At 47.8% G+C, this 27,055-nt stretch overlaps 1 protein-coding gene across 1 annotated transcript in view; it reads right to left on the reverse strand.

Annotated features, from left to right (window-relative positions):
- The window catches only part of TDRD9 (tudor domain containing 9), a 405,241-nt gene extending 378,631 nt beyond the window's left edge, over positions 1-26,610 (reverse strand). Inside the window, exon 1 of the mRNA XM_069734388.1 lies at positions 26,452-26,610. Coding sequence (XP_069590489.1) covers positions 26,452-26,603 — 152 coding nt within the window. The 5' untranslated portion in view covers positions 26,604-26,610. The remainder of the gene's footprint in view (positions 1-26,451) is intronic.
- Positions 26,611-27,055: the final 445 nt, after the last annotated feature.

Consider the following 27,055-nt stretch of genomic DNA (forward strand, 5'->3'; position numbering starts at 1 on the left):
AACATTTCACCTGTGACATTAAAGGATGGTGCCTGCCACTGGTCACCATAATGAAGCAACATTACCTTCCTAGTAGATATGTTTTAGGTGCAAGAGATTCTAGCTTACCATTTATTTTATACTAGATGGTGGCCCGATTCGAACGCATCGGGTATTCTAGAATATGCATGTCCACGTAGTATATTGCCCAGCCACGTAATATATTGCCCAGCCACGTAGTATACAGCACAAAGCCACGTAGTATATTGGACAGTCACGTAGTATATTGCCCAGTTACGTAGTATATTTCCCAGTGATGTAGTATACAGCACAGAGCCACGTAGTATATTGCACAGCGAAGTAGTATACAGCACAGAGCCACGTAATATATTGGACAGTCACGTAGTATATTGCCCAGCTACGTAGTATATTGCCCAGCCAGGTTTGTCACAGGTGAAAAAACAAAAAAATAAACACATACTCACCTTTCCGAGGGCCCCTTGTAGTCCACGGCAGCTTCCGGTCCCAGGGTTGGTAAGAGCGCAGGACCTGTGATGACGTCGCGGTCACATGACCGTGATGTCATGGCAGGTCCTTCTCGCGCAGGGCCAGTGAGGACGTTGCGGTCACATGACGTCATGGCAGGTCCTTCTCCCACACCATCTTTGCCACCGGAACCTGCAACGGAAGATGGCGACCGGCCTGAGCGACTACGGGGGGGGGGGGGGGGGTAGGAGTTGAGGTTTTTTTTAATTATTTTTAACATTACATTTTTTACTATTGATGCTGCATAGGCAGCGTCAATAGTAAAAGGTTGGAAACACACAGGGTTAATAGCGGCGGTAACGGAGTGCGTTACGCGCGGCATAACGCAGTCCGTTACCGCCGGCATTAACCCTGTGTTAGCGGTGACCGGAGGGGAGTATGCGGGCGACAGGCACTGACTGCGGGGAGTAAGGAGCGGCCATTTTCTTCCGGACTGTGCCCGTCGCTGATTGGTCGCGGCAGCCATGACAGGCAGCTGGCGAGACCTATCAGCAAATGAATAACTGTGACAGACAGAAGAACAGACAGACGGAAGTGACCCTTGGACAATTATATAGTAGATGTGTCCCTTCTAGTGGGTGAAATGTAATCTTGTCCATAAGCGCTTACTAGCAATGGCCATTTCCTTTTGTGTCGGAGTATGTATGGCTGTCATGGTGCTCGGCTCCACCTGAGTCAATATCTGATTTTTGTAACTTTTACAATGTCTGGTGTCACGGATCGCTGCTCCGTGGTGTCACTTATTCGTCACGTGCCTGCTCTCTTGGGTTGTGCCTGCAAGGGTTAATCTATCTCCCCTCTCTCAGTCCAGCATTCACCCTCTGTCCTATGCTGTAATGGGAGCATAAATCACACACCGACCCAGGCCACACACCCGCTCATACGCGCTGCCACCACTCATCGAATACACAGGCGATGAGTCCCAGAAATAACTAATCAAAATATGTTTATCACTCATAAGGCTCACACACCTCTAGGCTATGGATTCTTTAGAACATTCAAGGTTCAACTTATTAAAGTTTATACTTTAATAGAAAAAGGTTCAGTGCTTACAAGAAAAAGGTATAAAAATATGATAATAAAAAGACATACAACTTATGCAAAACAGTATAAAATAAAGAGGAGAAAACTTACAGAAATCATCTAACTTGTAGTCGGCTTTCTGCTCCCTGAGGGGGGGTGAATGTAGTTGTGGAACACATCAGGCTGCCCTCATCATGTGAACACCATTCTCTGTCTGCAGCCTAAATTTATAACTTTGGTCTGAGGTCAGGTTTCTAGACCGGCCCCTCAGGCCAATATCATAACTGCTGCCTGTCTGATTGGGCCATGGCCGCGCTACTACTGAATATATATTATTTTCCTCTGGAGACATGTGTGAAATGGTTCCCAGGGATACCTTCCCTCAAGCAGCATTTAGCATCTCCCCTCCAAGACCTCAGAGGTGTCAAGTGTCCCTTTGTTCTTGGCTCTAGCTAGACCCCCTGGTGAGTTATGGAGACAGAATTCCTACTCTTCCCAAGGAAGTACATATTAACACCTAGGTGCCACTGGCCTTCAGGACAGATGCTACATTATCACTAGACAGATGTCAGAGGTCACTACACACATAGATATATATATATATATATATATATATATATATATATATATATATATATATATATATATATATATATATATATATATATATATATATATATATATATATATATATACACATATTCCTCCACATCTGGTTTTCTTGGATACACAAAGGACGGCGCTGGACCAGAAGCTGCAGAAAAGTCACTTCTACGTCTTCATTTTCACAATCTTTGGAGAGTACAGTAGCCGCCACCAGCGCCGATCATATTCACAGGTCACATCACCAGTTAGGTCATCCATTGCCGATCTTGTGCCACCTTCTACCACGTCATGGATGTCACTCTCTTTGCTGAATGAAAAAAAACCCTTGTTTTTATTTGTTTCACTAGATGGGATGACAGTGCGGTATTGCTGAGTCCCCTTTCTGCTTCCTGGAACCGAGGTTTTCACAAACTCTCCTCCTCTTCTTAGTCCTGGTTTGTACAATACATGAACTGGATGTTAAAGGGAACCTGTCACCCCCCAAAATCGCGGGTGAGGTAAGCCCACCGGCATCAGGGGCTTATCTACAGCATTCTGGAATGCTGTAGATAAGCCCCCCGATGTATCCTAAAAGATGAGAAAAAGACGTTAGATTATACTCACCCAGGGGCGTTCCCGCTGTTGGTCCGGCAACTCCCATCTTCATCAGATGACGCCCTCTTCTGGTCTTCACGCTGCGGCTCCAGCGCAGACGTACTTTGTCTGCCCTGTTAAGGGCAGAGCAAAGTACTGCAGTGCGCAGGCGCCGGGAAAGGTCAGTGAGGCCCGACACCTGCGCACTGCAGTACTTTGCTCTGCCCTTAACAGGGCAGACAAAGTACGCCTGCGCTGGAGCCGCAGCGTGAAGACCAGAAGAGGACGTCATCTGATGAAGATGGGAGGGGCCGGACCCGGACCAACTCCGGGAACACCCCTGGGTGAGTATAATCTAACCTCTTTTTCTCATCTTTTAGGATACATCGGGGGCTTATCTACAGCATTCCAGAATGCTATAGATAAGCCCCTGATGCTGGTGGGCTTACCTCACCCGCGATTTTGGGGGTGACCGGTTCCCTTTAAGAATATTTTTCTCCCTCCATTTGAGGAGTTGCCTGAGTATTAAGATTTGGTGTGAATATGGCCTCTGGAGGCTGGAGCTGCTGGCCTGTCATCTGCTCTGCATTTTTACTGTCTACCCCTGGTCATTCTCAGCCCTAACAAAGCTTTCTCCTCAGTCCTTTCCTGCTTCTAAGGCTACTTTCACACTAGCGTTAACTGCAATCCGTCATAATGCGTCGTTTTGCAGAAAAAACGCATCCTGCAAAAGTGCTTGCAGGATGCGTTTTTTCCCCATAGACTTGTATTGACGACGCATTGCGACGGATTGCCACACGTCGCATCCGTCGTGCAACGGATGCGTCGTGCTTTGGTGGACCGTCGGGAGCAAAAAACGCTACATGTAACGTTTTTTGCTCCTGACGGACCGCTTTTTAGGACCGCGCATGCGCGGCCGGAACTCCGCCCCCACCTCCCCGCACCTCACAATGGGGCAGCGGATGCGCCGGAGAAATGCATCCGCTGCCTCCGTTGTGCAGTTCGTTAAACGCTAGCGTCGGAATCTCTGCCCGACGCATAGCGACGGGGAGATTCCGACGCTAGTGTGAAAGTAGCCTTAGGCTGTAACATAATAAAATAACACAGTAATATCTAAAAATCGTGGATTATTTGGTAAATATAGACCCCACACTTTTAGACCACAGGCTAAACAGATCTGAATGCGAGATTTTCGAATTGACACTAATAGTTTTATTTTTTAAAATATGATCCCAGCTTGTGTTTTGGTACAGATGTGGCTAGGAGCATAGCAGGCACATGTGCAGCTTTTGAAATTTTTAAATTAAACGTTTTTTCCGGAAATGCGTTTTAAAGTTTTGCGTTTGCATTGGTAAAATATTATCTAAGATACTCTAGTGACATATCTGGTGAAAGCCTGTACATTTCTGAGTAGAATGGTGTTTATTTTGTTTCTCTATCTTTTTTCTAGCCCGAGTTATGGGGAGAAATGTAAAGGCAGGCAAAACCGAAATTCGCACTTTTTCCGAACTTTGAAAATCAATAAAAAAAATTTAAAAATTCTATTTTTTTTTCCTTCACATTTTACATTCTCTGACACTATTGCCAAATAACAAAATCTCAAAAGAATTAAAAATATAGTGGTAAAAATCATTGGTTCACTTGACATGGAATGACCCTACAGGGCAGTGGGAGGAGAGGCCAAATGCCGGAATTGGTGCATCTTAGGCCGGTTTCACACGTCAGTGGCTCCGGTACGTGAGGTGACAGTATCCTCACGTAACGGAGCCACTGACACACGTAGACACAAAAAAGAAAAAATCAATGCATCTGTTCAGATGTCATTGATTTTTTGCGGACCGTGTCTCCGTGTGCCAAACACGGAGACATGTCAGTGTTCGTGGTAGCGCACGTATTACACGGACTCATTAAAGTCAACGGGTCCGTGTAAAGCACGTACCGCACACGGACGTTGTCCGTGTGCCGTGCAGGAGACAGCGCTACATTAAGCGCTGTCCCCCCCACTGGTGCTGAAGCCGCGAATCATATCTTCCCTGCAACAGCATTTGCTGTAGAGAAGATATGAATAACAGGATTTTTGGTTGCTTACCGTAAAATCTGTTTCTTGGAGCCTCCATTGGGGGACACAGGAACCATAGGTGTATGCTGCTGCCACTAGGAGGCTGACACTATGCAAATAAAAAAGTTAGCTCCTCCTCTGCAGTGTACACCCCACTGACTGGCATTATACTCTTCAGTTAGTGAGAAAGCAGTAGGAGAAAAATAACAAGGTTGAAAACCATAACCACAAACTTGAGAACAGTAAACGTGAGAACAGTCATAGAACATATAACAGAAACAGTGGGAGGGAGCTGTGTCCCCCAATGGAGGCTCCAAGAAACAGATTTTACGGTAAGCAACCAAAAATCCTGTTTCCTTTATCGCCTCTCATTGGGGGACACAGGAACCATGGGACGTCCCAAAGCAGTCCCACGGGCGGGAAAACCAGACTTCCATCAGGTCAGAGGACTCACCACTGCCGCCTGCAAGATCCTTCTGCCTAGGCTGGCGTCCGCCGATGCGTAGGTATGGAGCTTGTAAAATTTGGCGAACGTGTGGATGGAAGACCAAGTTGCCGCTTTGCAAAGCTGTAGGGCGGAAGCCCTGTGGTGCACCGCCCAGGAGGCGCCGACTGCCCGGGTAGAGTGAGCCTTAATCCCAGGAGGGGGCACTCTGTTCTTGACCCTGTAAGCCTCCAAAATTGCCATTCTGATCCATCGAGCAATAGTCGCTTTAGAAGCCGGTTGGCCTCTGCGTGTGCCATCAGGAATGACGAAAAGGAATCCGTCTTCCGGAAAGAGGACGTTCTATCCAGATAGAGCCTCACTGCCCTGACGAGGTCTAGCTTGTTCAACGATCGCTCCAGAGGATGAGTCGGAGCTGGACAAAAGGAAGGTAGAACGATGTCCTCGTTGAGGTGGAAGGTGGAAACCACCTTAGGAAGAAAGGAAGGTGGGGGCCGGAAGACCACCTTGTCCTGGTGAATGACCAAAAACGGAGGACGGCAAGACAGGGCCGCCAACTCGGAAACACGGCGAATAGAAGTGATGGCTACAAGAAAGGTCACCTTCCAAGATAGGGAGATTCCTCTATCAGTTCTAAGAGGCTCAAAGGGAGAAACCCTCAGAACGTTCAGTACCAGGTTTAAGTCCCATGCGTCCACAGGGGCCCTGTACGGCGGAACAGCGTCGGCTACTCCTTGAAGGAAGGTCTTAACCTGTGGCCGAGAAGCTAAGGTCTTCTGAAAGAGGATGGAAAGCGCAGATACCTGGCCCTTCAGGGAGCTAAGTGCTAGGCCCGAATCCAGTCCTGCCTGAAGGAAGGCCAAAAGAGATGGCAGGGAAAAAGACATGGATGCAACGTGGTTGGACTCGCACCAACGGAAGTAAGCCTTCCAGGTACGGTAGTAGATCCTGGAAGACGAAGGCCGATCCGAAAGGCCGGACGCTCTTAGAACCGCGGTCTCAACAGCCACGCCGTTAAACTGAGCGACCGAGAATTCGGGTGGCAGATCGGACCCTGAGACAGCAGATCGGGCCTGTCTGGAAGGCGCCAGGGAGCGTCCGCGAGAAGGTTCGCGGAGCTCGTCAACCAAGCTCTCCTGGGCCAATCCGGGGCGATCAGGATGACCGGCACCCCTTCCGCTTAGATCTTTTTCAACAGTTTGGGAAGTAAAGGAAGGGGTGGGAACAGGTAGGGCAGCCCGAACTGTGACCAAGGAATGGCCAGAGCGTCGACGCCCACTGCGAGAGGATCGCGAGACCTGGAGACGAACTGCGGAACCTTACTGTTCATTCGGGACGCCGTGAGATCCACGTCCGAAGTCCCCGATCGAAGACAAATCTGATGGAAGACCTCCGGATGCAAGGACCATTCCCCTGCCGCGAGGCCTTCGCGGCTGAGGAAGTCGGCGGCCCAGTTGTCCACGCCGGGGATATGCACCGCGGATATCACCAGAACCGTTGCCTCTGCCCAAAGGAGGATCTTGGATACCTCGGCAAGGGCCAAGGAGCTCCGGGTCCCCCCCTGATGGTTGACATATGCCACAGCCGTGGCATTGTCCGTCTGGATCCGGACTGGCAGGCCCCTGAGAATCCTTTCCCAGTGGCGGAGAGACAGAAAGATGGCACGAATTTCGAGGACATGATATCCGTTGTCACCACCTGCCAGTGAACTGGAAGGAAGGACCTGCCCTGGGAGATGAGAGGTGACGACAGCCACCAGTTGAGACCGCTTGACCCGAGAAGAGAGTCTGATCGGCCGATCCAGGGAGAAGACAGACCTGTCCCACTGAGACAGAATGGCTTGCTGAAGGGGTCGTGAATGGAATTGGGCGAAGGGAATCGCTTCCAAGGTAGCTACCATCCTTCCCAGAACCTTTATGGCCGATCGAAGGGAGGGAGACCGAGGACCCTGGAGCAAGCGTATGTCCCGACAAAGAGTGGATCTCTTGTCCTTGGGAAGGAAGACTCTGGTCTGACGAGTGTCGAAAAGCATGCCCAGAAAGATGATGTGCTGAGAAGGAATAAGGCAGGACTTCTTCCGGTTGACCAGCCACCCGAAACGGGCTAAGGTGTCGAGAACAATGGACAGGCTTTCGTGAGGCTGAGAAAAGGACGGTGCCTTGATGAGGATATGGAAATAGGACCAGGCCTCTGACTCTCAAGATGGCCATCAGCGCTGCCATGATCTTCGTGAATACCCTTGGAGCGGTTGCGAGACCGAACGGCAGGGCGACGAATTGAAAGTGTTCCCATTGCACTGCGAAGCGCAGGAAACGGTGATGTCCGGGAAATATCGGGACATGGAGGTAGGCGTCCTGGATATCTATGGAGCATAGAAATCCCTGGGCCTCCATGGAAGCAATTACTGAACGAAGGGATTCCATCCTGAAGTGTCTCAGGCGAACTCTCCTGTTCAGCAATTTGAGGTCCAGGATGGGACGAACCTTGCCGTATTTTTTCGGTACCACAAAAAGGTTCGAGTAGAAACCAGTGAACCGTTCTTTCTCTGGGACGGGAACGATTACCCCGGATTTGAGCAGAGAAGCGATGGCTGCGAAGAAGCCCGGAACTAGATCTCTTGGAGGACGGGATTGGAAGAAACGATCCCTGGGTCGGGAGGCGAACTCTATCTTGCATCCCGAGGATACAACTTCCCTGACCCATGCGTCCTCTACTGCGGAAATCCAGACGTCCCTGAAAAGGAGAAGACGGCCGCCCAACCTGGGAGTTGGGCTGGAGTCGTGCCGAGAGTCATGCCAAGGTGGATCTTCCAGTCCTGGGCCTGGAGGATCTACCCTGGGAATAGCGAGGACGCCAGGACGGAGTGGGCCTAAAGGACACCGCCTTCTTCTCTTGACGTGCCTGTGGCCTCTGTTGCTGCTGGGAAAAGGAGTTTGACGCAGCGAAGCGACGAAAAGGCCCAAAAGAGCGAAATTGCCGTCTAGGAGGAGGGCGACGAGGCTTAGCCTGGGGGAGAAGAGAACTTGTACCCCCGGTGGCGTCCTTAATGATTTGATCCAGCTGGGAACCAAAGAGACGTGAGCCCTGGACGGGCAGACTAGTGAGGGACTTTTTAGAAGATAAGTCCGCCTGCCTGGCCTTGAGCCAAACGGTGCGGCGGATGGCAACGGCATTGCTGGAAGCCTGAGCCGCACAAGAAGCGACATCCAGGGAGGCAGAGACCAGGTATTCACCGGCGTGGGAAATCTAGTTGGCAAGCTCCGCTAGTTGCACGGGAGGCGCCCCGTCCAGGATACCTCGACGGAGCTCTTTGGCCCATTTGGAGATGGATTTAGAAACCCAAGTGGAAGCAAAAGCTGGGCATATAGCCGCTGCAGCCGCTTCAAAAGCTGATTTCGCAAAGGATTCTATATATAGCCCTATCGTTAGAGTCCTTCAGAGATGCTCCGCCGGACAGAGGAAGCACCGTGTTGGTGGACAGCCTGGAAACAGGGGGATCCACCGAGGGAGAGACCGTCCAATTGGCGGTAAGTTCTGGAGAAAAGGGATATAACACACCCAGGCGTTTTCCCCTCTGAAAACGCCTAGTGGGATTCTCTCTCTCTCTGGACATGATTTCCTCGAATTCAGGACGAGGAGCAAAAAATTTGAAAGGTGGTTTGGCCCGTCTAAACGAAACCGCCTGATCTGCGGGTTCCGTAAATTAGGAACCGGCGGCCGGGAAAAAGAGCCGCGTCGGCGGTATAGAGCGCCGGAACGATGCGCCTCTAAGGGAGGCTGGCGGCGCAGGCACCGCAGCCTGCTAGGCTGCGTCGCTGAAGGGCGCCGCAGATAACCACCTCCTGCGGCACCAAAGCAATGCGCCGCAGCGAGAAGCGGCGCGACAGCCTGCAGGGCTGCCGCGCTGAGGATGTGCCCAGAGTACAACCGCAGCGCCGGTAATGCGCCGCGGAAAGGAGCGTACGGCAGCCATAGAGCTGTCGTGGAAGAAAGTGCTGGCCACAGAGGATAAGAGCGCGGCGGCCTAAAAGGGGCCCCGCGCTGGAGAGCAGAAGGCCCTTGCAGAAAAGGGGGGGAAACACCGGCCGCGCCGCTGAAGGATACAGGCGATGACCGGGTAAGAGAGTCGACAGGGAGCCCCTAACAAGAACCCCCCCCCCACCCCTATCAAAGATCTGGGATGGGAAGGGAGAGTATACTCACCTAAAACATCCCACGCTGGTACTAACCTTGAAGAGGGTTGAGACATCCAGGGAGCTGATGGACGTCCTCGTCTCCTCAACCGACAGGCTCTGGTGGGCGAGTGGGTGGGGGACGGAGCCAGGACCGAACTTCTAAGCACGCTTGTGTGCTAGAGTCTTGGTCCTGGTGAGGGATCTATGAGGATACGGGGTGGCAGTACACGCCGTACTCATAGTCCGAATTGTGGGAGTACAGGTGTGACTGTTCACCCTGTATCCCTCCGGAAAAACCTGAAAAGGAACGATGCACATTGAGGTAGATAAGGGTCTAATGAAAGACCCGTGTCCACCTCCTACTGACACTAAGCTAAAACTGGAGAGTATAATGCCAGTCGGTGGGGTGTACACTGCAGAGGAGGAGCTAACTTTTTTATTTGCATAGTGTCAGCCTGCTAGTGGCAGCAGCATACACCCATGGTTCCTGTGTCCCCCAATGAGAGGCGATAAAGAAAAGTGTGTTTAAAATAAAGATCTATGTGTCTATGTGGCTTACAAATACTGATGTAAAATACTGACCAAATACTGCTAGTGTGACGGCAGCCTTAGAGATGCACCATTTCTGGGGTGGCTGTGTGTTTCTAGCCAGGGGGGGGGGGGAAATATCCATGGTTCCTTCCTAGGCTATTAATATCAGCCTGCAGCTGTCTGCATAGCCTTTTCTGGCTATAAATTATAGGGGGACCCCACGTCATTTTTTGGAGGGGCTCCCCTATTTTGTATAAATCATTTTTATTGGTCACAGCAATAAAAAAAACGAAGGCAAACGTTACAAACTGGTAAATCTGTGCAATGATAGGCAGTAATTTTAAGTCGAACAAGAGGAGCATAGTTACAGCATTTATGTCTTATGATTTAACTTTTCTGATCAGCAATGCTCCTGGCTATCCCGAAATCATGAGCTGATAACAATAAAAAACAGCCGGGATAGATGGTACCAATTGTTAGATTTCTTTGTGGATATTCAAAATACAATATGTATAATCGAACTAGTTATGAGGAGGACAAACATAGAAAGTAAGGAAGGGGAAAGAAAAGAGGGTGGGAAGAAGAAAAGAAGGATGGATGAGGGTGTGGGGAATTCAGGGAAGGAGTGTGGCTGCCCCCGCATCCCAGCGGACAGGACGCACGCCGAGGAACGGCCTGGAAGCATACGAGAATAGGCTATAAAGTGCGTCGGGTTCTGGAAACCCAGAGATCTAGTTCAGGAGTTTCCCTAAAAGCGATCCAAGGGGCCCATATTTTGTAAGTTTTCTCTGCGCTACCTGGTGACTGATTTATCAACTGCTCCATTCTATAGATGTCATTAAGTTCTGCCACAAAATCTGTACGGGAAGGAAATTTTTCTTGTTTCCAAAACCTAGGGATCAGATTTCTGACTGCAGTAAGAAAGTGTCTGAGGATACCCCTCTTGAACCTAGATATTGATAGGTCGCATAGAGACAACAATGCTAGACTTGGTGAAGGTTGGATCTGTGTGATAGACAGCTTATTATGAAGTTTAAAGACGGCCAGCCACAAATCCCTTATGGGGGGGCAGTCCCACCAGATATGCATGTAGGAGCCTATTTCCTTTAAACATCTCCAACAGACGTCAGGAGTCGTGGGGAATACCGCATGCACCATGGAGGGGCATCTATACCATCTTGCTAGAATCCTATAGCTCCTCTCCTGTGATACTGCGCATAATGATGATCTGGAAGAAAAGAGAAGAATTTTTTCCCTATCTTCAGATGACAAGGGTCTTCCTAGGTCGCCCTCCCATTTTGAGAAAAACAATGGCCAACCCTGCAGCGGAGCCCTTCCCTCTTGGAAGATTTTATAAAGCAGCGAGACAGTATGATCTGGGGGATTTGCTGATATGCAAAGCTTCTCAAAGGGAGTTAGCGGCCTGTTGATGTTGGCTTGTTTACAGATTGAGTGGATATAACTTTTTAGTTGTTCATAGAAGAACCAGTCAACAGAGTATGATTCCTCCTCTGGGAATAGTTCCCTAAGGGACTTCATCCCAGTTTCATTTAAATAGTCATGGATGATGGGTTTTGAATCTTTTCTTTTATTTAGAAATGTCTCTCTATTCAACCCTGCCGGAAAAGCAGAATTATCGTAAATTGGAATTAAGGGGCCCGGGAGGGTTGTGATCTGAAAGTCTTTATTTCGGTTTTTGATAAGAAGCAACAAGTTTCTCGTAAGGAAGGGTATGTAGGTGCCCGGCCCTAGCCCCTTGCCTCCTTTCCAAAGTACAATTTGGGAGTCTCGTCCATTGAGATCATTTTCTAAGTTAACCCACTTTTTGTTGTTTTTACTGTGATAAAGGTCTAGGATACAAGTTCCCATTGATGCATAACTATAAATCGCGAGGTCCGGGAGACCCAGTCCACCTGTCGATTTAGATCTACTCAATGTTGTATATGAAATACGTGCTCGATTATGAGACCAAATAAAACGAGTAATTATTTGTTTGAGGCGGGAAAAGAAGGAAGCTGGTAGGTATAGGGGAATTGTTTGAAAAAAATATAAGAGGCGAGGCAGGAGGTCCATCTTCACTGCATTGATTCTACCCAGCCAGGACAATTGGAGCTTGTGCCATTTCTCCAAGTCTGAGTTTGTTTTCTGTAGGATTGGCGCAAGGTTGGTTTCAAACAGTTTAGACGTTTTGTTTGTAATTTTGATACCTAAATAAGTAAGGGAATCAAAGCTCCATTTAAATGGGAAAGCCCTCCTTAATTGATCCACCAAGGGGAGTTGGAGTGATATGTTTAGGATTTCGGATTTATGGGAATTCATTTTGAAGTTACTTAGGTGGCCAAATTTATGTAGCTCCGAAATAATGTTTGGTAGGCTCGTAGAGGGGGACGTAATATATAGGAGAATGTCATCTGCAAAGAGTGCCAGCTTATGTTCTTCAGAACGTAATTTTATACCATTAATTGATGGGTTATTTCTCAAGGCCACGGCTAAATGCTCCATTGTTAGGATATATAAGAGGGGAGAGAGAGGGCACCCCTGCCTTGTACCATTTCTGATCGGGAACATTTCCGATAATGAGCCGTTTACCTTGACCTGAGCACTAGGAGAAGAATACAGGGCGGAGATCCTACGCAGCATGTTTTCTTTTAGGCCAATTTCCTCTAGAGTCTGGGAAATAAATTCCCAATGGACCCGGTCAAAGGCCTTTTCCGCATCAATTGACATGATACACAGGGGGTCCCCCTCTCTGCCCGCTCTGTCAATTAGAGAGATAGTTCGGATTGTGTTGTCCCTCGCCTCTCGCCCTGGAACAAAGCCCACCTGGTCCTGGTTTATTAGTTTTGGTAAAAGGGGGCATAGTCTATTGGCTAACATTTTTGCATATATTTTAATATCCAGATTTATTAAAGAGATCGGGCGGTAATTATCGCACGTAGAAGGGTCCTTGCCAGGCTTAGGGAGAACTGTTATGTGAGCGATGAGTGCCTGTGTAGGGAACGAGCCCCCAAGAGAGACAAAATTACAAGCCTTCAGAAGTATTGGACTAAGCAATGTGTTGAACGACTTGTAGAAGCCTGCTGAGTACCCATCAGGGCCCGGGCTCTTGCCCTGTTTCAAAGCGCTAATGGTTTCGGACACCTCCTCCACTGAGAATTCCTTTTCAAGATCAAGTAGATCACCTTCAGGCAGAGTGGGTAGTTTATGTTCCTGTAAATATGATTTGATTTTGTTCCGGAGAGAATGTAGTGGAGCCTCTTTATAGTGTCCCGTTATGTTGTATAGAGATTTGTAATATTCACTGAAGTTGGAAAGAATATCTTTGGTGTTAAACACTTTCTTCCCCTCTTTGTTTTTGATAAAGGGAATATAGGTATTGGGATTACGTTGATTGAGGGCTCTGGCCAAGAGTCTATCACTTTTATTACCGAGCTGATAGACTCAAGAGCCGCTTCTTTCTCTGAGGTATTTAGATTTTTGGTCTATTATAGATAGCAGTTTTTGTCTGGCCGAGGAGAGCCTAGCAAATGTGCTGGCTTCAAGGTCTCGTTTATGTTTGTTTTCTAATTGGTGGATTTGATCTGTTAAGCTAAGTATTTCCGCCGCTCTTTCTTTTTTTAACCTCGCGCCATGGGAGATGAGGACGCCTCTTATTACACTTTTCAAAGCCTCCCATTTTATAGTAGGGGACGTGGTGTCTTCCTCGTGGTCAGTCAGGAAATCTGTGATTGTTTGATCAATCTTGGATTTACATATGGGATCCTGTAGCAGGTTTTCATTCAGACGCCAGGAGAAACCTGGTCTCGAGGCAGAATGAAGTGAGATTGTTAGGTAAATAGGAGCGTGATCTGACCACAATATCGACCCCATGTCCGCCTTTACCTGCATATCAAGCAACTTATGTGTTATGAAGAAATAATCTATTCTACTGTAAGTGTTGTGTATTTTTGAGAAGAAGCTGTAATCCTTAGTTGTTGGATTAAGGACCCTCCAGACATCTACCAGTCTCAAGCTGCGCAGCTGGGATCTTATTTTTTTAATAGAAGATGTAGGATATGAAGACTTACCCGAAGAGACATCCACCGCAGGGTTCATAGGAATATTAAAGTCGCCCCCAAGTATCACAGGAGAGGAACCAGCAAACTCCTCGAGACGTCTTCTGAAGTTGGCTCCAAACTTCTGTTGCCCTTGGTTTGGGAAATATACGTTAGCGATTACAAGTTTATGTGCTGCCCATGTGATGAGTAGGAAGATATATCTGCCGTTTTTGTCAATTTGTGAGTCTAAGATCTCAGGCACAAAGGATTTGTGAAAGGCTATTGAGACACCTTTTGATTTTGAAAATGGGTTTGGGCAGTGATACCATTTAGGGTAATTTTTTGTGGTACAATGTGGCAACACACCAGATTTGAAATGTGTCTCTTGGAGCAGTAGCACAGAGACCCTCTGTTTGTGGCTATCAAATAGGACCCGCCGTCTTTTTCAGGTATATTTAGCCCCTTAACGTTGAAGGAGCAAAATTTAATTTCATCCATTATCAAATACCTTTATGCCATTCCGCAGTACCATGCGCCCCATCCGCCAGAACACGCGACAGCCAGAGGTAGTAGGGAAGAGACAGTAGGAGGGAAGGGAAAAAGGTGGGGTAAAGAAGAAATAATAGAGCATGGAAAACATGAAAGAAGGTGCGTTAGGATTGACGCACCAGGTTAGACTATGCATCTGTATATTTAGGGCAAAAGAATGGAGAAGGAGAAGTCTCCTCCCTTCACCCGAGCACCTTAAGTGGATAAGGGAAGCCAAGGGAGATACCGATCCCCCCCAACCCCCACGAACTTGGTAAGTCCCATAAACGAGAATTTGCAAACATGTAACGTCTAGTTAAACAGGATAATTGTCCTTGCACCGGCGAGATGTCCCGCATGCCATCAGAGAACACGGAGAGGAAAAGAAAAAAAAAAAAAAAAAAAAAGGGGAGGGGGGGATAAATTCACCGATGACAGGCAAGACACCACGCGCCCAGGTGCTCAAAGAATAGGATCAAACCTCCAAGGCGAGCCCGCTGTGGGACAAACCGTCCTGCCAGGAGACTCGGCCTACTAACAATAAGTGTTCATGGGACCACACAGCTGCAGCAGAGTATCTGGGCATATTGCAACAATGAATAGAAACTAATTGAAACTAAGAAGAAAATGGAACAAATGAAGAGGGAAAAGCTTCATGGGGGATCTGAGGAGCCTTCGTTGGCATGACGATTCTTGGAACGTGGAACCTTGAGCCACCTTGGAGGAGCATCTGGAAGTGTCGGAGCCTGAGGCCAATCTGGGAGATCTATTAGTGGGAGTTCAAATGTTCCTAGAAAGTTAGCCAAGTCCCCAATCCGGCGGAAGTATGCGCTTTTGCCACCTTTGAATGCTGTTAATTGAAAAGGGAACCCCCACCTGTAGGGGATATCTCTTTCCTTGAGAGCTTCCAGCAAGGGCTTCAGAGCTTTGCGCAGGAATAGAGTGCGCCTGGATAAGTCTGATAGGAGTAAGATTGGATGACCTTCAAACTGGAGCGGTCCCTTTTTCCTAGATGCCATCATGATGGCCTCCTTAATTCTGAAATAATGCACCCTGCAGATGACATCTCTAGGGCGCGCCTCAGACGTGGGTTTAGGACCAAGTGATCTATGAATCCTGTCGAACTCGATGGTGTTGTCTCCATGGTCGCCGAGAATGTCCAGAAATATTCTCTGAACTGTACGGTCTAGGTCCTGAGGACTGACCGATTCTGGTAGGCCACGTATACGGATATTGTTGCGCCTATTGCGATTTTCCAGGTCCTCAAGGCCAGATGACATTTCCTCCAGTTTCATGGTGTGGTCCATTAAAATTTCTCTGTGCGCCTGAAGTTCCTGTGAGATATTCTCCTGAGTCTTTTCTACATCTTCTATGCGCGATGTAAATTCTGTCTGTAAATTATGTATCTCTTTTTTGTACGAGTTCTCAAGCCTGCACGCAAAACTTTCCAGATCCGTTTTAGTTGGAAGAGCTTTAATGTATTTACTCAGTTCAGCTATATTCATGTCCTCCGGCATGTCTCCATCTCCCCCACTGTTGTCTGTTGTTTTTTTAGGAGAGATCTGTGAGGTCTGTGGCTCCTTTGGGGAGGAACTATTTTTGTGCGGTGTTTGCGACATTGCTGATCTGGTGTTCCTTGTTTGAGGTGGCTGGTTTAAGAAACGTTCCATGTCCTCTATATGAGGTTCCTTGTGTAAGCTTGCGGATTGCCCAGAAGTCTTCCTAGTTTTACCCATAAATGTCTGCTGCTATTAATTGTACATGGTAGTGTTCAGGGGAGCATGGGGGTGCAGCGGTCACCGCTTCAGACAAAGCCCTCCATCAGCAAGCCCCCTCCGAGGTGCATTAGTTATGATCTTGAAGTTAGTGGGGCATATATAATGTCCAGGTCCAGAAAAAGGGAGCCTCTAGATGTTATGCACAATTCCAGCACTAGGTGTCGCCAGAGGTCTGGACTTATAAAGGGCTCCCCTATTTTAACCCCTTCCCGACCTTTGACGCATACGCTGCGTCATGAAAGTCGGTGCCATTCCGACCCATGACGCAGCGTATGCGTCATGGAAAGATCGCGTCCCTGCAGATCGGGTGAAAGGGTTAACTCCCATTTCGCCCGATCTGCAGGGACAGGGGGAGTGGTAGTTTAGCCCAGGGGGGGTGGCTTCACCCCCCCGTGGCTACGATCGCTCTGATTGGCAGTTTCACTTTCAACAGCCAATCAGAGTGATTTGTAATATTTCACCTAAAAAACTGGTGAAACATTACAATCCAGCCATGGCCGATGCTGCAATATCATCGGCCATGGCTGGAAACACTAATGTGCCCCCACCCCACCGATCGCCCCCCCAGCCCCCTGATCTGTGGTCCGCTCCCCTCCGTCCTGTGCTCTGCTCCCCCGTCCTCCTGTCTGCTCCCCCTGTGCTCCAATCCAACCCCCCGCACTCCGATCCCCACCCCGCACAGCGATCCCCCCCCCCCGCACAACGATAACCCCACCCCGTGCTCCGATCCAGCCCCCCCGCACAGCGATCCCCCACCCCGTGTTCCGATCCACCCCCCGTGCTCCGACGCCCCCCCCCCCCCCCCCTTATACTTACCTAGCCTCCCGGGGTCCGTCCGTCTTCTTTCCTGGGCGCCACCATCTTCCAAAATGGCGGGCGCATGTGGAGTGCGCCCGCCGAATCTGCCGGCCGACAGATTCGTTCCAGAGTGAATTTTGATCACTGAGATATAACCTATCTCAGGGATCAAAATAAAAAAAATACTAAATGACCCCCCCCTTTGTCACCCCCATAGGTAGGGACAATAAAAAAATAAATAATTTTTTTTTCCACTAAGGTTGGGGTAAGAACTAGGGGTAGGGTTAGGGGTAGGGTTAGGGGTAGGGATGTGCACACGTATTCTGGTCCTCTGCGGATTTTTCCGCAGAGGATTTGATAAATCCGCAGTGCTAAACCGCTGTGGATTTACCGCGGTTTTTCTGCGCATTTCACTGCGGTTTTACAACTGCGATTTTCTATTGGAGCAGTTGTAAAACCGCTGCGGAATCCGCAGAAAGAAGTGACATGCTGCGGAATGTAAACCGCTGCGTTTCCGTGCTGTTTTTCTGCAGCATGTGTACAGCGATTTTTGTTTCCCATATGTTTACATTGAAATGTAAACTCATGGGAAACTGCTGCGGATCCGCAGCGTTTTCCGCAGCGTGTGCACATACCTTTAGAATTAGGCTATGTGCACACGGTGCGGATTTGGCTGCGGATCCGCAGCGGATTGGCCGCTGTGGATTCGCAGCAGTGTTCCATCAGGTTTACAGTACCATGTAAACCTATGGAAAACCAAATCCGCTGTGCCCATGGTGCGGAAAATACCACGCGGAAACGCTGCGTTGTATTTTCCGCAGCATGTCAATTCTTTGTGCGGATTCCGCAGCGTTTTACACCTGTTCCTCAATAGGAATCCACAGGTGAAATCCGCACAAAAAACACTGGCTATCCGCGGTAAATCCGCAGGTAAAACGCAGTGCCTTTTACCCGCGGATTTTTCAAAAATGGTGCTGAAAAATCTCATACGAATCCGCAACGTTGGCACATAGCCTTAGGGTTAGGGTTGGAATTAGGGTTGTGGTTAGGGGTGTGTTGGGGTTAGGGTTGTGGTTAGGGGTGTGTTGGGGTTAGGGTTGTGGTTAGGGTTACGGCTACAGTTGGGATAAGGGTTAGGGGTGTGTTGGAGTTAGAATTGAGGGGTTTCCACTGTTTAGGCACATCAGGGGGTCTCCAAACGCAACATGGCGCCACCATTGATTCCAGCCAATCTTGTATTCAAAAAGTCAAATGGTGCTCCCTCACTTCCGAGCCCCGATGTGTGCCCAAACAGTGGTTTACCCCCACATATGGGGTATTAGCATACTCAGAACAAACTGCGCAACAATTACTGGGGTCCAATTTCTCCTGTTACCCTTGAGAAAATAAAAAATTGCTTGCTAAAACATCATTTTTGAGGAAAGAAAAATGATTTTTTATTTTCACGGCTCTGCGTTGTAAACGTCTGTGAAGCACTTGGGGGTTCAAAGTGCTCACCACATATCTAGATAAGTTCCTTTGGGGGTCTAGTTTCCAAAATGGGGTCACTTGTGGGGGGTTTCTACTGTTTAGGCACACCAGGGGCTCTGCAAACGCAACGTGACGTCCGCAGACCATTCCATCAAAGTCTGCATTTCAAAAGTCACTACTTCCCTTCTGAGCCCCGACGTGTGCCCAAACAGTGGTTTACCCCCACACATGGGGTATCTGCGTACTCAGGAGAAACTGGACAACAACTTTTGGGGTCCAATTTCTCCTGTAACCCTTGGGAAAATAAAAAATTGCGGGCTAAAAAATCATTTTTGAGAAAAGAAATTTTTTTTGTTTATTTTCATGGCTCTGCGTTATAAACTTCTGTGAAGCACTTGAGGGTTCAAAGTGCTCACCACACATCTAGATTAGTTCCTTTGGGGGTCTAGTTTCCAAAATTGGGTCATTTGTGGGGAATCTCCAATGTTTAGGCACACAGGGGCTCTCCAAACGTGACATGGTGTCCACTAATGATTGGAGCCAATTTTCCATTTAAAAAGCCAAATGGCGTGCCTTCCCTTCTGAGCCCTGCCGTGCGCCCAAACAGTGGTTTACCCCCACATATGGGGTATCTGCGTACTCAGGACAAACTGGACAACATTTGTGGTCCAATTTCTCCTATTACCATTGGCAAAATAGGAAATTCCAGGCTAAAAAATCATTTTTGAGAAAAGAAAAATTATTTTTTATTTTCATGGCTCTGCATTATAAACTTCTGTGAAGCACCTGGGGGTTTAAAGTGCTCAGTATGCATCTAGATAAGTTCCTTTGGGGGGGTCTAGTTTCCAAAATGGGGTCACTTGTGGGGGAGCTCCAATGCATAGACACACAGGGGCTCTCCAAACGCGACATGGTGTCCGCTAACAATTGGAGCTAATTTTCCATTCAAAAAGTCAAAAGGCGCGCCTTCCCTTCCGAGCCCTGCCGTGTGCCCAAACAGTGGTTTACCCCCACATATGAGGTATCGGCGTACTCAGGAGAAATTGCTCAACAAATTTTAGGATCCATTTTATCCTATTGCTCATGTGAAAATGAAAAAATTGAGGCGAAAAGAAATTTTTTGTGAAAAAAAAGTACTTTTTCATTTTTACGGATCAATTTGTGAAGCACCTGGGGGTTTAAAGGGCTCACTATGCATCTAGATAAGTTCCTTGGGGCGTCTAGTTTCCAAAGTGGGGTCACTTGTGGGGGAGCTCCAATTTTTAGGCACACGGGGGCTCTCCAAACGTGACATGGTGTCCGCTAAAGAGTGCAGCCAATTTTTCATTCAAAAAGTCAAATGGCGCTCCTTCCCTTCCAAGCCCTGCCGTGCGCCCAAACAGTGGTTTACCCCCACATATGAGGTATCAGCGTACTCAGGACAAATTGGACAACAACTTTCGTTGTTCAGTTTCTCCTTTTACCATTGGGAAAATAAAAAAATTGTTGCTGAAAAATCATTTTTGTGACTAAAAAGTTAAATGTTCATTTTTTCCTTCCATGTTGCTTCTGCTGCTGTGAAGCACCTGAAGGGTTAATAAACTTCTGGAATGTGGTTTTGAGTACCTTGAGGGGTGCAGTTTTTAGAATGGTGTCACTTTTGGGTATTTTCAGCCATATAGACCCCTCAAACTGACTTCAAATGTGAGGTGGTCCCTAAAAAAAATGGTTTTGTAAATTTCGTTGTAAAAATGAGAGATTGCTGGTCAAATTTTAACTCATAACTTCCTAGCAAAAAAAATTTTGTTTCCAAAATTGTGCTGATGTAAAGTAGACGTGTGGGAAATGTTATTTATTAACTATTTTGTGTCACATAACTCTCTGGTTTAACAGAATAAAAATTCAAAATGTGAAAATTGCGAAATTTTCAAAATTTTCGCCAAATTTCCGTTTTTATCACAAATAAACACAGAATTTATTGACCTAAATTTACCACTAACATGAAGCCCAATATGTCACGAAAAAACAATCTCAGAACCGCTAGGATCCATTGAAGCGTTCCTGAGTTATTACCTCATAAAGGGACACAGGTCAGAATTGCAAAAAACGGCAAGGTCTTTAAGGTCAAAATAGGCTGGGTCATGAAGGGGTTAATAGCCAGTAAATGCTAAGTATACAACTGTGAGCTGATATTAATAGCCTGGGAAGCTCCATGGGTATTACCCTCTTCCCAGGCTATAAACATCTGCCCCCAATCGCTGGCTTTCCCTCCCTGGTTTTGAAAATTGCGTGGGAGCCCACGCAATTTTTATTTATTTATTTTTTAATTAAACAGATATTGCGTTTAAGGCCGGGGTCACATTTGCGAGAAACTCGCGCGAGTCTCACATCTCAATACCCGACACTGCCGCCGGAACTCAGGACCGGAGTGTGCAGCTGCATGTATTTCTATGCAGCTCAGTGCTCTGATTCGAGTGCCGGCGGCAGTGGCGGATATTGAGATGTGAGACTCGTGCGTGTGAGTGTGATCCTGGCCTCAAACGCAATATCTGTTTAATTTAATTACAAAAAAAAAGTGTGGGTTCCCGCGCAATTTTCAAATCTAGAGAGGGAAAGCCGGTGACTGGGGGCCGATGTTTATAGCCTGGGAAGGGTGTAAAACCCATGGATCTTACCAGGCTATTAACATCAGCTCACAGCTGTATAATTAGCCTTTACTGGCTATTAAATTAGGGGAGCCCACAAAAAAAAAAAAAAAAGTGGGGTCCCCCTATAATTAATAGCCAGAAAAGGCTATGCAGACACCTGCGGGCTGATATTCATAGCATAGGAAGGGGCCATGAATATAGCCTCCCCCCCCCCCCCCCCCCCTTGGCTACAAAGACCAGCTCTCAGCCGCCCCAGAAATGGCGCATCTCTAAGATGCCCCAATTCCGGCACTTGGCCTCTCTGTAGCGGTGGCAAGTAGGGTAAGGGTATGTGCACACGTTGCGGAAAAGTGTGAGAATTTTTCCACACTGATTTTGGTAAATCCGCAGGAAATCCGCACTGCGGATTTACCGCGTGGTTTTTTTTTTTTTTCCCGGTTTTTATGCCGATTCCACACCTGCGGATTGCTATGGAGGACCCGCACACAAACTCTTCCTCCTCCCTATCTGCAGCGTTTCTCGCACGCAACTCCGCAGCAAAACCACAAATCTTTTTACACCTGTGGTTTTGCTGCAGATTTGACTGACTCAATGGAACTCAATGGGTGCAGAAACGCTGCAGATCTGCAAAAAGAATTTACATGCTGCGGAAAATAAAACGCTGCAAATCCGTGCAGATTTTTGCGCAGCATGTGCACACTTCTGAATGTCACATTGACCAACACTGCTTGTGCACTACACTGGAGATTTGATGCAATTCCGAGAGTCTAAAAACACTGCAGATCCACATCTAAATCCGCAACGTGTGCACGTAGCCTAAGGGTACGTTCCCACGGTCGGTAAAAGCTGCAGGTTGGACGAAAATTCTGCACGGTTCAATGAACACATGTGGAATCACCTGCATTCAAAAGCCGTCAGCGCTTTGGACAGAGCGGATATCCGCTGCATCCAAAGTGCTGCCAGTTCCTTACCATGGGAACATACCCTGAAAAATAAAATACAAATTGCGTGGGCTCCAGCGTAATTTTCTTAACCAGCAGAGGGAAAGCCGATGGCTGAAAGCTGATGTAAATATTCTGGGAAGAAGCAAATAGCCATAAAGGTTCCCAGGATATTAATATCAGCTCACAGATGTTTGCTTAGCCTTTACTGGCTAGTTTACAGGGGAACTCCAGAAAAAAATTGCCATGGGGCCCCCCTATAAAATCGAACCAGCAAAGGCTAGGCAGACAGCTGTGGGATGATATTAATAGCCTGGGAGGGGCCATGAATATTGGCTCTCCCCTCAGGCTAAAAACATCAGCTCCCAGCCACCCTTATAGATGCGCCAATTCTGGCACTTCGCCTCGCTCTTCCCACTTGCCCTGTAGCGGTGGCAAGTGGGGTAATATTTGTGGGGTTGATGTCACCTTTGTATTGTTAGGTGACCTCAAGCCCACGGACTAGTAATGGAGAAGCATCTATAAGACACCGAGCCATTACTAACCCTATAGTTATGTGGTCAATAAACACACAGCCACAATAAAGTCCTTTATTAATCTTAATTAACCATACTTAATGCATCACCTAATCCCTCGATCTCCTGCAACAAAAATAATATAAACCAACATAAAAACTCCCCTTTCCTCTGTAGATCATTTAATAACAAGTGTCCCACGACGATCTCCCGTGTAGAACAGTCACACCGGGAGATGTGACTGCTCTACACGGCCTCGGGTGATACACAGAGTTCACAGGACTTTCTTTGTGCTCTCACTTACGGCAAAGCAGCATTTCTCTTCCTAAAAACACGGCGAGTTGAGTTAATGCCAAAGACCTCAGTTTTTGTCTCATCTGACCACCTTCTTCCAATCACTCACAGAATCATCCAGAATTTTCTCATGCAGCGGTGCCGCAAGTGACAGCACTAACTGCAATGAACTCTCTCACAGCGGCGTAGTGATACATTACATTGCGGGAGGATAACCTCCCGCCAGCATATCACCGGGAGTCATATAGAGTTTACACGTGAGATCGTCGTGGGACACTCATTATTATATGGACTACAGAAGAAAAGTATATTGTGGTTTATTATTTTATTTTTGTTGCAGGAGATGGAGGGCATCGGGGAATTAGGTGTTTGGTGAGAATGAATGTTGTATGTGATTATGTAAATGTTTTTGTTTTGTTTGTTTTTTACACTTGAACAGTCACTGGAAAAAGGGACTAGTGCCCCATCATCGGCTCATGCTGTCACTGGTATGTGTGACAGCTGACATTACCGGATGGGAGCAGTAGTCCCCATCAGACGATGCCTGGCTACACACACACACACACACACACACCAGCGCATGCACACAAACAAACACACACATTCTCCACTCACACACTCTTCCTCCTTCCTTTCTGCAAGTGTTTTTGGCAAGCAAATCCACAGACCTTTTTACACCTGCAGTTTAGTTGACATGTTGTGGAAAATAAAATGCTGAGAATCAGCGCGGAATTTTCCGCAGCATGTGCATACCAATTCTGGGTTCCCATTGATTAACATTGCCTGAGCACTCTTTGTGGATTTGGTGCAGCAACAAAATCCACAACGTGTGCACACAGCCTAAGGGTAGGTTCATTTTAAAATTGAGAGACAAAATATCAAAAATAAAATCCAGAAAATCACATTGCATAAATTATATGAATATATTTGCATTTTGCAGTGAGAATACGTATTTGATACCTTACCAACCATTATGAGTTGACTCCTACAGACGAGTTAAACGTTCCTAATCAAATCGTTACCGGAATTGAAGACAGCTGTCTCATAGTCACCTTTATCAAAGACTCCTGTCCACAGATTCAATTAATCAGTCAGACTAACCGCTACAACATGGACAATACCAAAGAGTTTTGCTTTCTAAGGATGTCAGGGACAAGATTATAGACCTGTACAAAGCTGGAATGGGCTACAAAATCATAAATAAGGCTTCTTTCACATTTCTGTCTTCCTCCACAAGTCGAAATACGTTGGTTTGTGAAAAAACACGATCCTGCAAATTTGTATGCAGGATGCTGTTTTTTTCCCCATAGTCTTGTATTAGGGACGTATGGGCACACGTTATGCCCGTCGTGCACTGGATCCTGTGCATTTTGGCAGACCGTCGCCTGCTAAAAACATTCAAGGCAACGTTTTTCTGTACGTTACATCCTGTGTTTCCTACTGTGCATGCCCGGCAGGAAATCTCTCTCTCCTCCCCGGGATTTGAGACTTTAGCTTTCCGGACAGAGGACCGTTGAAACTGCATCCGCTGCCACTATTTCCCAAACGTTCGTCGGTATGTCACGCCGACGCTTTGTGACGACCGACTACCAACGGAAATGTGAAAGAAGCCCAAGACGATAGGTGAGGAGACAACTGTTGGTGCAATAGTACAAAAAAAAAAATGTAAGAAATACAAAATGACTGTCAATCAACATCGATCTGGGGCACGATGCAAAATCTCATCTCATGGGGTATACGTGATCATGAGGAAGGTGAGAGGTCAGCCTAAAACTACAACGGGGGGGGAACTGTTAATGATCTAAAGGCAGCTGAGACCACAGTCACCAAGAAAACCATTGGTAACACACTACGCCGTAAAGGTTTAAAATCCTGCAGTGCCCGCAAGGTCCCCCTGCTCAAGAAGGCACATGTGCAGGCCAGTCTCAAGTTTGTCAATGAACACCTGGATGATTCTGTGAGTGATTGGGAGAAAGTGCTGTGGTCAGATGAGACAAAAACTAAGGTCTTTAGCATTAACTCAACTCGCCGTGTTTGTAGGAAGAGAAATGCTGCCTATGACCCAGAGAACACAGTCCACTGTCCCCACTGTCAAGCATGGAGGTGGAAACATGTTTTGGGGGTGTTTCTCTGCTAAGTATTGAAAAAAGAGTGGGGAGACAGGTGTGGTGTTTCCTGATGAAGGGGGCATGAGATCCCTGAAACGCGTTGAATAAAACCACTGTGAATCTTTAACATTCTCCTGAAATGTATCCTTGCGGCAGCGCAGAGGTTTTTTTTTTTTGTTTTTTTTTTTACAAGTCCCCTTTGAATACACTATCTCTGCTAAGGGCACAGGACTACTTCACCACATCAATGGGAGAATAGATGGAGCCATGTACTGTAAAATCCTGAGTGACAACCATCCTCCTCCGCTCCCGCCAGCATTTCCAGTCTCCCCCCTCCTCCGCTCCCCCCAGTATTACCAGTCTCCCGCTCCTCCACTCCCAGTATTACCAGTCTCCCGCTCCTCCACTCCCAGTATTACCAGTCTCCCGCTCCTCCACTCCCAGTATTACCAGTCTCCCGCTCCTCCACTCCCAGTATTACCAGTCTCCCGCTCCTCCACTCCCAGTATTACCAGTCTCCCGCTCCTCCACTCCCAGTATTACCAGTCTCCCGCTCCTCCACTCCCAGTATTACCAGTCTCCCGCTCCTCCACTCCCAGTATTACCAGTCTCCCGCTCCTCCACTCCCAGTATTACCAGTCTCCCGCTCCTCCACTCCCAGTATTACCAGTCTCCCGCTCCTCCACTCCCAGTATTACCAGTCTCCCGCTCCTCCACTCCCAGTATTACCAGTCTCCCGCTCCCCCACTCCCAGTATTACCAGTCTCCCGCTCCCCCACTCCCAAGTATTACCAGTCTCCCGCTCCTCCACTCCCAGTATTACCAGTCTCCCCCTCCTCCACTCCCAGTATTACCAGTCTCCCCTTCCTCCTCTCCCAAGTATTACCAGTCTCCCCTTCCTCCTCTCCCAAGTATTACCAGTCTCCCCTTCCTCCTCTCCCAAGTATTACCAGTCTCCCCTTCCTCCTCTCCCAAGTATTACCAGTCTCCCCTTCCTCCTCTCCCAAGTATTACCAGTCTCCCCTTCCCCCTCTCCCAGTATTAACAGTCTCCCCTTCCTCCTCTCCCAAGTATTACCAGTCTCCCCTTCCTCCTCTCCCAAGTATTACCAGTCTCCCCTTCCTCCTCTCCCAAGTATTACCAGTCTCCCCTTCCTCCTCTCCCAAGTATTACCAGTCTCCCCTTCCTCCTCTCCCAAGTATTACCAGTCTCCCCTTCCTCCTCTCCCAGTATTACCAGTCTCCCCCTCCTCCACTCCCAGTATTACCAGTCTCCCCTTCCTCCTCTCCCAGTATTACCAGTCTCCCCCTCCTCCACTCCCAGTATTAACAATCCATTATATGAAATCACAACTCTCAGTACTCCATTCAGACAGTCTGTGAAGAAGCCATGCTGGTACAATAATGCACCTCTCTTACCCTTTGGGCCTCTTGGTGCCCTCTTCTTGGGCATGTCCAGTGGTCACCTCACGTCTTGGTTCAGACCAGGCCCCCAGCAGCTTCACATCTGACACTTCTTTGCCTATTGTGAACCAGTCATTGATTTGATCCACTGTCAATTTCCTCAACATGATGGCGGCGTCTGCTCTGCCCTCCTGCTCGGAGCTCGGCGTCCTGCGGAGTGCGGACTACAGGCGGAGAGCCGTCACGTGACCTGCCCTAGGCTGCGGCTGTGGCGGGAAAGTCGATCGTTACCATGGAGACGGGGCCTTCGCTGTACTCTGCGCCTGCCGCCCAGAGCCTGCTCCTCGTATACAGGCTGGTTCCAGACCAGTGGACCTTCTGCCATGGCGGTTTTATGCATTAAAATGTCATATAATAACGATTTCAATATTTGTTTAATGTCCATTCTACACAGAGACATTTACCTATCTGCAAACAATGGCTGTTCCCATCACTCTATACAGTTAGCAGTGAGGCAAAATCTCACCATAATTGCATATTTGGTCTACACAAATTAGTTAGTGCCTCCATACATGAATACTGCCCCCTCTGTTGCTCCATACATGAATACTGCACCCCG

Source organism: Ranitomeya imitator, chromosome 1, assembly GCF_032444005.1.
Source record: "Ranitomeya imitator isolate aRanImi1 chromosome 1, aRanImi1.pri, whole genome shotgun sequence".
Classification (NCBI taxonomy): Eukaryota; Metazoa; Chordata; class Amphibia; order Anura; family Dendrobatidae; genus Ranitomeya; species Ranitomeya imitator.